General features: G+C 39.2%; 1 protein-coding gene across 4 annotated transcripts in view; it reads left to right on the top strand.

The window, feature by feature from the left end:
* Positions 1-12736, top strand: part of SMURF2 (SMAD specific E3 ubiquitin protein ligase 2) — a 97294-nt gene that overhangs the window by 60424 nt on the left and 24134 nt on the right. For 3 of the 4 annotated variants that reach the window (XM_037914078.2, XM_037914080.2, XM_037914081.2), the window contains 4 exons: positions 1015-1217; positions 5050-5134; positions 9826-9984; positions 10220-10285. In XM_037914078.2, coding sequence (XP_037770006.1) covers positions 1015-1217; positions 5050-5134; positions 9826-9984; positions 10220-10285 — 513 coding nt within the window. The remainder of the gene's footprint in view (positions 1-1014; positions 1218-5049; positions 5135-9825; positions 9985-10219; positions 10286-12736) is intronic. The other variant, XM_037914079.2, reaches the window with a different exon arrangement.

Below are 12736 nucleotides of genomic sequence, written 5' to 3' on the forward strand. Positions count from 1 at the left end.
CACTTATTTTCAAATATACACTTGTGTTACCCATGCACTTGGGAGGAGCACCCCATTAACATCAACATTTTTTATCTCATTATCCACCTTCAAATCCCACCTGAAAAATCTTTTGCCATGATGCCTACAAAATACTTGATAATAGTTAGGCTGTTAATGTTCGGGGACTGCTGCCTATCGTTCTGACTAATATTGTCTTATTGTTTACTTGTGTGTATCTATCCATGTGTTGTCTCTTGTCTTATAATTAGATTGTAAGCCCCTTGGGACATGGACTGTCTTTTTGTTCGGTGTCTGAACAGTGCCTATTGCAGTGGGGGTCCTGGTTTATGACAAGGGCTCCTAGGCATTATGGAAATGCTCAAGTAATGTCTGACCAAGGGTGAAAGTTCCAGAGCTTCAGGCCCGTCACTAAAAGTACCGTACCGCCAGCCCCCGTTCCCCCCCCCCCTTTTTTTTTTTAAAGTGTGTGGCGAGGTGCTAAATCAAGTGCTTCACATGACCTAGCCTGCTGCCGCAGCAGAGAGCAGCAGTCTTTAAGGTAGGCAGAACCCATAATAATTTGAGCTAAAATGAACACCCTGAGTTGTATCTGGAAGCTAATTGACAGCCATTGCTTATCACAGAGCACAGGCATAATGTGCTTCCAGCAAGAAGCGCTGCTAAGCTAGTGGATTGCTACATTCTGCACTAACTAATGTTTTCAAATGATCTTCAGATGTAACCCATGTAGAGGATACTGGACAAATGTATGACTAGCTTAGCAAAGTCTACATACAAAAGAATAGTTTGCTGCCTTATCAAAGCAGTCTTTGACACAGCGGATACCTGAACATTTCTCACCTGTTTTATGAAATGAAGACTTAAACATGAGTGACTATTTCCTGCACTTTTAGTGACTGATGCTTTCATCTATTGTATGTAAATGTTGTTTCATAAAGGATAGATGTGGTTGGAGAGAATAATTTCCTTGGTTACAAAAGGCAGTAACCTTATCTCATTACCTCTCGACAGACCAGCATCTGAATATTCTAGTCCAGGCAGACCTCTGAGCTGCTTTGTGGATGAGAACACCCCAATTACAGGAACAAATGGTGCGACATGTGGACAGTCATCAGATCCCAGACTGGCAGAGAGAAGAGTCAGGTCTCAAAGGCACAGGAATTACATGAGCAGAACACATTTACATACTCCTCCTGACCTGCCTGAGGGATACGGTATGTGAGTTAAAAAATAGCGTGACATTATTCCAGTCCTTTAAGAAATTAGGTAAATGGGGTTCCCTCTTCCCCTGCTCTTTGTAACTTTTTTTGATCCTCTTTCTTTGATAACTGGTTTAAAATGCTGATCTGTCTGGGGTCTGCACAAAGTCTTAAATTTAAGATTGGACTTCAGATGATAGGCTTATTGTAAAGCAGTCAAACATTCTGTGAGGGAGGATGGAGCACATTTTCTCATTCCATTGTTCCTGTGTTTGTTCTCTGGACAATTTAGTGACATTTCTATAAATGGGAAATAAATACTTCCCTGCACTGTTTCACAATTAGGTGAAGAAATGTGCCAAATGGAAACCATTAGTGAAGGACAGACAAAAATGGTAACTGAATTTGGAGCTATTGAATTTTTCTTTAAGATTTTTGCTATTCCCAGAATATGTATTTGTTTCCATAGTAGATTCTTACAAGCATGCACTTAAATGATTGGACATGTACCACGTGTATTAATCTGCAATTGAGCATACATGTTCAATGGTCAAATGGGCAAACTTAGGTATGATTTGTGGTTAAGTTAAAGAAAGGACTTTGATACATTTTATAAGCTCTTTATCAAGACTAATTTAAATTTAAAAGCATAATTCGATTCTCTTACCTTCTATACCTAAATTAAAGTGGGAAGGTTTATTTGTGCCTTAAGAGGGGAGGGAGAAACTCTTGCAGTTTTTAATCTTGCAGCACAGAGCTCAGTATGTGGGCAAAACTCTAACTGCAGTGGGAGTTGGAACAAGCCATATACCAGCATTTTTGAAAGCCCTCCCTTATATTTCGTTAGTGTGTAGATGATGGATGATAAATTGCAAGTTAAGAACTAGAAAGGAGGAAGCCTGGTGCCAGTAGAAACGTACATTACAATAAGATTGATTAGAAAGAGGCTGGAAAATCATGGAACTTGTTAAAAATCATATGGCTTTCCCCCCACAATTTACAGAGGTTCACCTACTTTGTTTCCATAGTATTTAAAAAGGAGGCCATCACTAGTACATCCTAAAGCAGTTCAACCTGGTGGATAGAGTATTGGGCCGGGACTCAGAAGATCTGGGTTCTGAGGATGTTGTGAAGGCCAAGACTATAGCAGGGTTAAAAAAAAAAAAAAACTAGATAAGTTCATGGAGGATAGGTCCATCAATGGTTATTAGCCAGGATGGGCAGGGATGGTCATAGACTCCAACTTCCCCTCTGCCCCCTGCCCCCCCCGGCCCTGACCCTCCACCACCCTCGCCCCACCCCCCCTTCACCCAAGTCCAAGTCCCTGCCCCGCCTCCTTACCGTCTCCTTCCCTGAGCGCGCCACGTCCCCACTCCACCCCCTCCCTTGAGGAAAGTCCTAAGCGCCACCAAACAGCTGTTAGGCCGTGGGTGGGAAGTGCTGCGAGGGGGAGGAGCAGGAATGCAGCGCACTCGAAGGAGGAGGAGGGGATGGGGGTGGGGGGAGCTTGGCTGCTTGGCTGCCGGTGATTTTTCCCACGTAGTTGGCATTTATGGGGATGGTGTCCCTAGCCTTTGTTTGCCAGATGCTGGGAATGGGTGACAAGGAATGGATCAATTGGTGATTTACCTGTTCTGTTCTTTCCCTCTGGGGCACCTGGCATTGGCCACTGTCGGAAGACAGGATACGGGGCTAGATGGACCTTTGGTCTGACCCAGTATGGCCGTTCTTATGTTCTATTCCTGGCTCTGCCACTGGAGTGCTGGGTGACCTTGGGCAAGTCTGTGCCTCAGTTTCCCCATCTGTAAAATGGGGATAGTGGATCTCAAAGTGCTTTAACGCAAAGCACTTTGAGATCCACTGTTAATTGAATTGTCTCGTTAGACTGACTTCACGCTTGGTAAGGCAACTCACATCTTTTCATGTATTTATACCTGCTCCTGTATTTTCCACTCCATGCATCCGATGAAGTGGGTTCTAGCCCATGAAAGCTTATGCTCAAATAAATTTGTTAGTCTCTAAGGTGCCACAAGGACTCCTCCTTGTTTTCACTGTGTAAGAGTGGAGTGGTGTTGTTACACTTTGATCACGTCACATATTTTGTCAAGTAAGCTATAGTGGATGACATAAGTAGTTAACGTCTGCATGGTAATGTGATCTTAGAATCATAGAATCATAGAATATCAGGGTTGGAAGGGACCTCAGGAGGTCATCTAGTCCAACCCCCTGCTCAAAGCAGGACCGATCCCCGACTAAATCATCCCAGCCAGGGCTTTGTCAAGCCTGACCTTAAAAACTTCTAGGGAAGGAGATTCCACTACCTCCCTAGGTAACGCATTCCAGTGTTTCACCACCCTCATCCTGAAAAAGTTTTTCCTAATATCCAACCTAAATCTTCCCTCACTGCAACTTGAGACCATTACTCCTTGTTCTGTCATCTGCTAAAAAAAATCTTGTGCCTCAACATTTCCTAAAATCAAGTGCTTTTAGCTACAATAGGTTTAATTGCACTTCATGAAGTTTCAGTTTTTAAAATTGGTAGACTTCTGGCACAACTGAACAAGCCCTTACCCATGTGGCTAGAGCAGATACTCACACCATTGTAAGTGTAGCTGGCCAAGTTGACTCCATCTCTCATAATACCTATAAAAACAGTTAAACACAGAGATAATGCTGTGATCTCATTAAATGTCTAATCTTTTTAGTGGAAGTTTTTGCATTTGATGTGGTATTCCTCATTATCTAGAGGCTTTTATAGGACACTACCAGCTGGTAGTAGAGACATACCTATGTCATGGATAATAACTTGTTAATTACCTAGATATCTAGGTCAAGGACATCTGAATTGACTCTTTAGGGAAGTGGAACATTTTAAAGTAAAACATGGAATATTTAGTAGCTGCTTTGAATTTATGCTTTTTTTTTTTTAAAGGCTGCATTCTTGTCAAATATTGTATCCAGACTTCATCTTTCTAGTGTACAAGTAGGGGAATATTGGAACACTTTTGTTTTAGACTACTTGAGAAACTTTACCACATTTGGTAGTTCTGGAAGGCTGCTACAAAGACTCTTTTCAGACATGTTTCCACATTGTTCAGTTGCTGGTATAACACTACGCTTAGGCTTTGTCTGCACCACGCAGCTTTTAGCGACACGGCTGTGCCATTACGGCTGTGCTGCTATAAGGCACGCAGTGTAGCTACTGTTTGAGGGCAGGAGAAAGCTTTCTTCCTGACACACAACTTCTACTTCCCACAAGCGGCAGCAGCTTTGTTGTGCTATTCTAGAGTTTAGGCACTGCCTTAGAGGAAATAAAAGCCCAGTATTGCTGAGGCTTTATTATGTAATCCCAGATGTAGACACAATTCCAGAAGAAACTGAAACCTTTGTCTCATAATAGACTCCTGTGAACTGCAAAGAAAAGATACTGCTCTCCTATCCATATCTACAAATTGTAGTATTTTCCCAAAACTCTGAGACTGTAGAAAAACCATTCCATGCCTCTAGCAAAAACAAATATCTAAAAACTGTCAGACTGCCAATTTTCAAGGCTTGCTACTATGCTAATTGACTCTGATTTGGATTTCTTAGTTGGACGCCACATGCAACCTGCTCAGCCTGCTGTCAGGAAGCCTAGCTCTCTGCATGTTAATCCAATGACAGTACCTAGAAACCCTTCCATGTAAAAAATCTGTTTAACCACATTTTTAGAGCATCTCGTCTATTGAGCAGGGTTGTTTGTCTATAACCTTGTAGTATGAGCTGGATTACTTTTTTCTTTTCCTTTTTCCTTTCATGCATGTCTATTTTTTTGTTGTTCTTATATTTATTTTATCTCAATTAACAGAGCAAAGGACAACTCAGCAAGGTCAGGTCTATTTCCTGCATACTCAGACCGGTGTAAGCACATGGCATGACCCAAGAGTACCAAGGTAAGAAAAGAACTCACATGTCTTTATTGTTATATGAAGTCTTAAATTAAACAGGACTCTCTTAAAATTGCTTGTCCTCCAATATTGCACTGTTTAATGTTACTTAAGAGAATATGCAGACTGGCTTGGTAGATGAAACACCCCTTCCCCCCCCCTTCAGTCCCACCCCTCCACAGCAATCCAGCTTGTCATCTTAACATAAGCCACTCAACAAAATAAATTACACCCCTTGCATTAAAAACTAAGACTTCAAAGAATTCTTCAATAATAGAAAGTCTCAGAGAATAAATTAAACTGTTTTTATGAAAGAAAGTATAGTACCTAATGGTGTTAGTATCAGATATAGCCCCAATGATTATAACCAAGTCTGGCTTTTTATCCCTAATAAAATAATGGAACACACAGTAGAAGATGGAAAAATCACTAAGGCTTTGTCTAAACTACACAGCTTTTAGCGATACGGCTAAAAGTCGGGCAGTGTAAACTCTGTTTGTCGGCACTTTTGCTGACAAAATACTTCCACCCTCTATGAGCGGAGTTCTCCTGCTGACAACGCGAGCATTCACACAGGCACTTGCCATGGCAAAACTTTTGTCTTTTGGGGGCGGGGGGTTAAGCACCTGTGAACTGCAAAAGTTTTGTCGTTCAATTGGCAGTGTAGACAAAGCCTTAATATGTAGGGCTGGCTCGTAGAGCTGGCTCGTCAAAAATTCTCAGCTCCCGCTGAGAGAAATGGGAGCTCCCAGAAGCTCAGCAACCTGGCTTCTGCCTTTAGGTACCTAAATGAGAACTGAACTCTTGTAAAAATCTGGCCTATAGAAGATAACTGAACCATGAAAATTTAGCTACATAAATTTAAGTGCAAATCTTGTCAGACAAACTGGATTATATTTTATTTGCAGACAAGCCTGGGAATTTAAATTCCTAACTGTGCTGGACATTAAAAATTGTGGATTTAACACAGACATTGGTTTTATGGCTCATTACAACAATTTTAACACATTCTGCTGCCTACTCACCCTCCTTTGCCCTATGACTGCAGAGGTGCTAAGTGCCCACTTCATTTTAAGTGGTCTCCTAACCACCCCTTGTGTTTAACAATCTGTCCCACCTTATATTTAGCTGCAACACTCTCTGGTTACCTTCTGCAGATTTGAGGAAGAGCTCTGTGAAGCTTGAAAGCTTGTCCTTTTCCAACAATAGAAGTTGGTCCAATAAAAGATATTACCTGACTTATCTTGTGTCTCTGGGTTATTTTGTTGACAGAATAAAAAAAATTGAAGAGAATATGGTGGATGTCTTGTATGTTAATTTTTAATAATGCATTGGATACAATATCTTATGGTCTCACAATCAAAATAATTCAAATTGGCTTGGGTATGAGTACTGACCCATGGTTTAGAACTAGCTGAAGGACTCTAAATAAAAGATTAATGAGAAATCTCAGTTTTTGAAGCTGAGAAAGACGTGTAGTGTATTACTTCAGGATTAAGAGTTAGATCCCTTTTCATTAAAATCTTCCTTTAATGATCTGGAAGAAGGGAGCAGGCAGCACATATATGAAATGTAAGTATTACATTAATTTGGGAGGAGATATTATGAACACCACTGAGGACAAGGCACTAATACAAAGGGACTTACATGTGTTAGAAAGGGATGCTTGAAACAGCAACATATTATTTAACTTGGAAAATGTAAGCCAATTTGTTTTTGTAAAAAAGGTAACTTGCAACATTGATATTCAGTGGGATATAGAAGTCATGAAAATGGTGGGATACACCTAGAGGTGACCATGGATAGCATTTGTAATAGTCAAAAAGATCCAGTGTAAGGCTGTGTGTACGGGGGTATTGTATAGTGGAGCCAAGAGGGAATACTCGGACTGTTCCTCGGATATGGTAGTTAGTTCAGGGCATTTCATTACCCAAAGACAAATGGGTAGGAGTACACACAAGAGAACCAAATTGATAAAAGGGCTAGAAGGGACTGACTTGATTCTTTACACACAAAAAGCTAATGTGTACAGCTTAGCTAAACATTTAAAGGGGAAGATTAATCTGAAGTGGGCAAATATCAGGAGGAAGGGGAATGTAACTAGGACAGGGGTTCTCAAACTGGGGTCGGCCTCTACCCTAAACCCCCCTTTGCCTCCAGCATTTATAATGGAGTTAAATATATAAAAGTGTTTTTAACTTATTTGGGGGGGTCGCACTCAGAGGCTTGCTATGTGAAAGGGGTCACCAGTACAAAAGTTTGAGAACCACTGAACTAGGAGTAATGAATTAAGCGGGAAAAGAGATCACGAAAATATTCCATACATCGATGAGATGTACTAAATTCTGGAATGGTCTCCCAAGGGAAATGGGGAAGCCCAATTTTCTTGACATATTTGAAACTAGATTATGTACTAGAAAAATGTGCTGTGCAGAATAAATTCTGCCTTTTCAGGGAGATGGCGAGGATAATCCAATACATCTTTCCATCTCCACTTTCCAGAAGATTGAGGTTTACTGTCCCACTCATTAAACATGTCCCTGTCTGTAAAGAGAGAGAATATTGTTAGTTTTAAAAAAAAAGTCCTTGTTAACACACTGGAAGCTCTTTAAGATTATTACCTCCTAAAATCTGCAGATGCTAATGTAAAAATGGCATATACAGCCCTAAATTGGCAGCCAGCCCTGAGATTTATAAGAAACTTAACAACTTTGTGGTTGGCTGCTGCTCATGTTTCTTCCCATGTAAATGGATGTTGGATTGCCAGAAGTGAGTAAGGTGCTTCAAACCATAGTTTGAAGTTTTTAATGAAAATTAAAAGTTTTTAATGAAAAAGTGACACGTTTGCTGTGTGATATACTACTCTTGAGACAAGAAAAATACCTTTCTTGTGACATTGTCCTGAATCTTTGGTGACCATGGAGAAGATTTTCTAAAACACAAAAGGCAATTAAGCAGCTGACGCGAAATTGTCAACTGCCATTTGTGCCTTGGAAAGTGTGATGCAGGGGAAGATTTTCTGTCATTTTATGTGGGCAATATATTCTTTATCTTGCTGCGTAAAACTACTCTCCATTTTGTATGTGGGGACTTTTTAAAAAAATACACCTTAATTTATCCACGCTTTTTGTGCCTCAGATAATCAAAGTTGCAAATGAGAGCATATTGACATTTAGTTGTTTGTGGGTGTGATCAGGTGGCTTAACCATCTACTTCCATCATTTTGCCCTGTCATTATTTACAGCTACAGACTGTTGATGCAAGAAAGGAGGGTTTAGAAATTACACCTGTAGCCTATATAAGTACACTGCCTCTCTCTTAAACAGATCAGCCTCATTTTGGTTGTTCATGTTGGGGATGGGGAAGGAAACCCAAATTCTAGAGTGGTGGCAGAATACAACAACACTTATATTCAGCTACTTTTGTATTTAATAGATTTAATTAAGAGCAGCACAAACTTCTCAAACTGTAATTATAATGTAAAAGATAGAAGCTGCTGTGTGATAGCAAGAGGTCAGTGGATTTGCAAATTAACAATTTCGAAACATTGATTTATTAAAATGTTTTGGACAAAAATTATTTGCTTGGTATTTATTGCTCCACCTAAAAATGTGAGCTACTAAAGAGATTTCCTTTCACTATACTTATTGTAATCTTCTAAATTCTTTCATATATCCTGTGTTAAAATACTATTTTGTAACTGTTTACAATGATGCTACTCTTTTGTGAATCAAAAGCAGTACTGCTATGCTTCATATCCTACAACAAGACTGCACAAAGGGTATAGTGGGGTTGACGGTTTTCTACATTAGTTGAAGACTGCCATTGTTACAAACTGGTAGAGAATTGGGGCACTGGTCCTTTTACAAAAGATACCAAATGTTTAAAGATGCAGCATAATAATTTGCTTTGTAAAAAGTCATAATTATGTATTTGAGGCCAAATTGCTTCATGAGTTACATATGCCCTACCTCCAAGGATGTTAACAGAAGTTGAGCTAGAATACCTAAAGGTTGTCAGGGAGAAGGGATGTTTTTTATTCCTCAGAGAAATGCTATGCAGTTTTTAAAAACCACGGTATTCATCTTAAATAAATTAACCTGCAAATGCTACTTGCATTCATCTGACTTTAATAGAGATTACCTGAGACCACTTAATTGTTTACTTAAAATACTAGTTAAAGAGCTTTTCTTGCATCTAACTGTTTGTTTTTTAAAACAGTCAAAAATGGCTTTTGGTTTGGGCAGATATCCATGCATAAATCTTCATGGAAAATGTAACTAATCAGAAACGTGGTTTTGTTTTGTGGGAGTTTTTTAAATGTGATTGAGTGGCTTAAATGATTAATATTATTTTTAAAACTGTTTATTGTCAAAACTGGCGCAACTCCTGTTGGCAAATATGGTGGCAGCTTTTATTTTTGTTTTAAGTCTGTATTAAATTAGTATCTGATTGTTATTTTGTAAAAATGAAGATTATGTAATAACTGCTTTTCCAATTCATGTGTAGTCGGGTGTGTATATTTTCATTTTCTTTGGTAGGCTTGTACCTTGGGAGTAGAGATTCCAGCTGAACAGATTAAGTTTCTGAAACAATACATTTTCTCAGACTTCATGGAATTGTTCTGTTACATTTACACTTGTTTGGCTCAGAAGCCAAATGCTGAGGTATTTTTCATTTTATATTTGTTTTTGCAGGGATCTTAGCAACATCAATTGTGAAGAGCTTGGTCCACTGCCTCCTGGATGGGAGATCCGTAATACAGCAACAGGCAGAGTTTATTTTGTCGACCATAACAACAGAACGACACAGTTTACAGATCCGCGGCTGTCTGCTAATTTGCACTTAGTTTTAAAGTAAGTTTGAGAAGTGTACAACGCATATTAATTTTAATATTAGAACAAGAGGGTGACTCTTGTGAGAATGCTTGTTATAAGCCAAGGTGCATTCTGTCATTCTGTGTTATGTAAACTCTCTGCAATAGTATTTTCCCTTTAATTAACATGCTGCAGGCATCTGTGTGTATAACATAATATATATGAGAGCTTTGATTACTATATAAATATTTTAATCTCTACCACCCTTCAACAGGGGCGTGGCCACTGTGATGTCATGGGGGGGCAGGTGCCGTCCCATGGAAGAGATCTGCCACCCCAGGTGAGATATTGTATAACAGTGGCATTTATCCAGGGACAGTAGAAGCGTTGCCTGCTGTACCTTTTTGCATTGTCTTCAGATTTTAACATTTTAATCTATGGGGTAACAAACTGATTAAAAAAAATTAGATTACATATTTTGTTATCATTAAAATGAAAAATTGATGCATTGGGCCAGGGAGCAAGTAGCTAGGTATCCTTCAACAGTTTGTCCAGCTCCAGCTCTCTAATAAAGACAATTAGAAACATTCTGAACATAAAGAACCACTCATTGGAAATGGAGCTACTACTAAACACAGAGGAAAAATAGTAAGAGTATTTATGATGTGCATTAGGGAATATACCCCAGCATTTTGAATCTTAAGCAAAACCTAAATCTGGGTATTTTCAGATACTGCCTTTTTATTATTAAATAAACATTAAGGAATTCTGGCTGTCATTTTCATTCCTGATGTACTCATTTTGCATTGGAGGTGTTTCTATATCACTATATGTGGAAACCAAAAACAGTACAAATGTTTGTTTTTGTCTAGACACAGCTATCGTCTTGTCCAGACATTGCTGGAATTTTGACTCTGTTGTTTCTCACACTAACAACTTTTTAAGACCTTTGTTTCGGGAAACACCTGCATAGCATTAACTAGGTTGTGAATCGAAGAAACAATGAAGAGCTGGATGGACAGAAAGCCATATGCAGTCAGCATAAGGAGGTGCTAGGGAGGGATGGCAATAAGTTTCCTTAAAGGGAGTCAGGGTATGCCTACACTTAAACTGCTACAGCAGCACAGCTTCAGTGTAGACACTACCTATGCCGACAGAAGAGGTTCTCTCGTTGGCATAGGTAATCCACTTCCCCAAGAGGCAGTAGCTAGGTCAATGGAAGAATTCTTCCTTTGACCTAGCGCTGCCTACATAGAGGGTTAGGTGAGCATAGCTATGTCGGGGCGGGGGGGGGGGGGGATTTTTAGCTATGCCAATAGAAGTTCCCAGTAGACCGGCCTTCAGTCATTGGGAAGTGAAGCCAAGAAGAGTATGTCAGGAGCCAGCAAGTAGAAGAATCAAATTAGGCTCTGAAAACCTCCAGAAAAGCTTTTTATGTAACTTGTGCCATCACCTAAAGGTTGGCTAGCTGGTTTGGGAAAATGGCTTTTGTGTGGACAATCCATATCTGGAATCTAGTGAACTGAGAGAATTTGCCATCTAAACATGAGAAAAAATATTTTTAAAAAAAATGTTTTGAAGACCATATTTTTGAGTGTTACGGGCATTTTATGAAAGTCTTCATAGTCCAGGTTGATGGCTTCTTTTTATGAACCATGTACCTTTTTTTCTGAACTGTGTTTAGATTCCTTGTCTCCTTAGCTGCCTGCTGGCATGGAAACTGAATTTACCAGTGATATTTTGGGAGCCTGCACACATCCAACACACAGAAGAGATTAATTTTAAATATTTTTAATTGGATATTTTAACCAAAAATTCTCTTTATAACCATAAGATTTTTATATTTGTAGAAAATTCAATTCGTCTGAGTATATTTTTAAAAAAGAATATTCTGGTTAGCACAGCCTCTGTTTAGCTCCACCAGTTGCCGTTTCATAGATATTTACAAAATAACTATGACATGGTGGTTTGCATGACATTTTATTGTACTTACAATGGAGCTAGCTTTGCATCAGAAAAATCCAGTTTGACTTGCAAACTCCAGAACCATTTTACACTTCTTCAAGCTGTAAGACCTATAACAACATGCTTAAGTTTTTCATTTGTACATCTGTCTTTCATTAGAAAAGGATTTTAGAAATTCAACCAACAGTGTCTGCAGGCTGATAAATCTTCTGTCATGTTTGTTCTTTTATTGTACCAGACAGGATATGTGAAAGTGATTCTCTCTCCGTGCCCCCCTTCCTGCGGTGGTGGGGGGGAAAGAGAGAGAGCATTTGCTCTGAAGTAAAAACACGTTGTTTGCCTTAGGCCTGAAAGATTTTGTAAATTATCTGAAAAATAAAATAATATTGTTTAAGAGGGGATGGGTGGATTATAATTCTAAATCCAAAAATATAACCTAGGGTTCAGGACAGATGACACTGACTTTTCCATTGAGCAGAGGTGCCATTTTGCCCCGATGCCATTATATATAGCTACCTAATTCTGTTTAAAATTTAAATATTGGCCCAGAGTTACTGATAGTTTTCAAAGCTGAATGAGTTAAATAAATGCTTCATTGAGGATATTACTTTAGAAGTGTAGTTGAGCAATTTTCTGGTGACACAAACGTTGAAAAATAACTGAAAATGAGGAGGAATCAAATAGCAAAATACCAGCATCAACAGTTCAGAAATGGTAAAATAATGTTTTTATTATTTTAAGTACTGCAAACTATTTAGCTAATACACCTCTATCCCGATATAACATGAATTCGGATAGAACGCGGAAAAGCAGCACTCTGGAGGGC

The sequence above is a fragment of the Chelonia mydas genome, chromosome 14 (assembly GCF_015237465.2).
Source record: "Chelonia mydas isolate rCheMyd1 chromosome 14, rCheMyd1.pri.v2, whole genome shotgun sequence".
Taxonomy (NCBI): Eukaryota; Metazoa; Chordata; order Testudines; family Cheloniidae; genus Chelonia; species Chelonia mydas.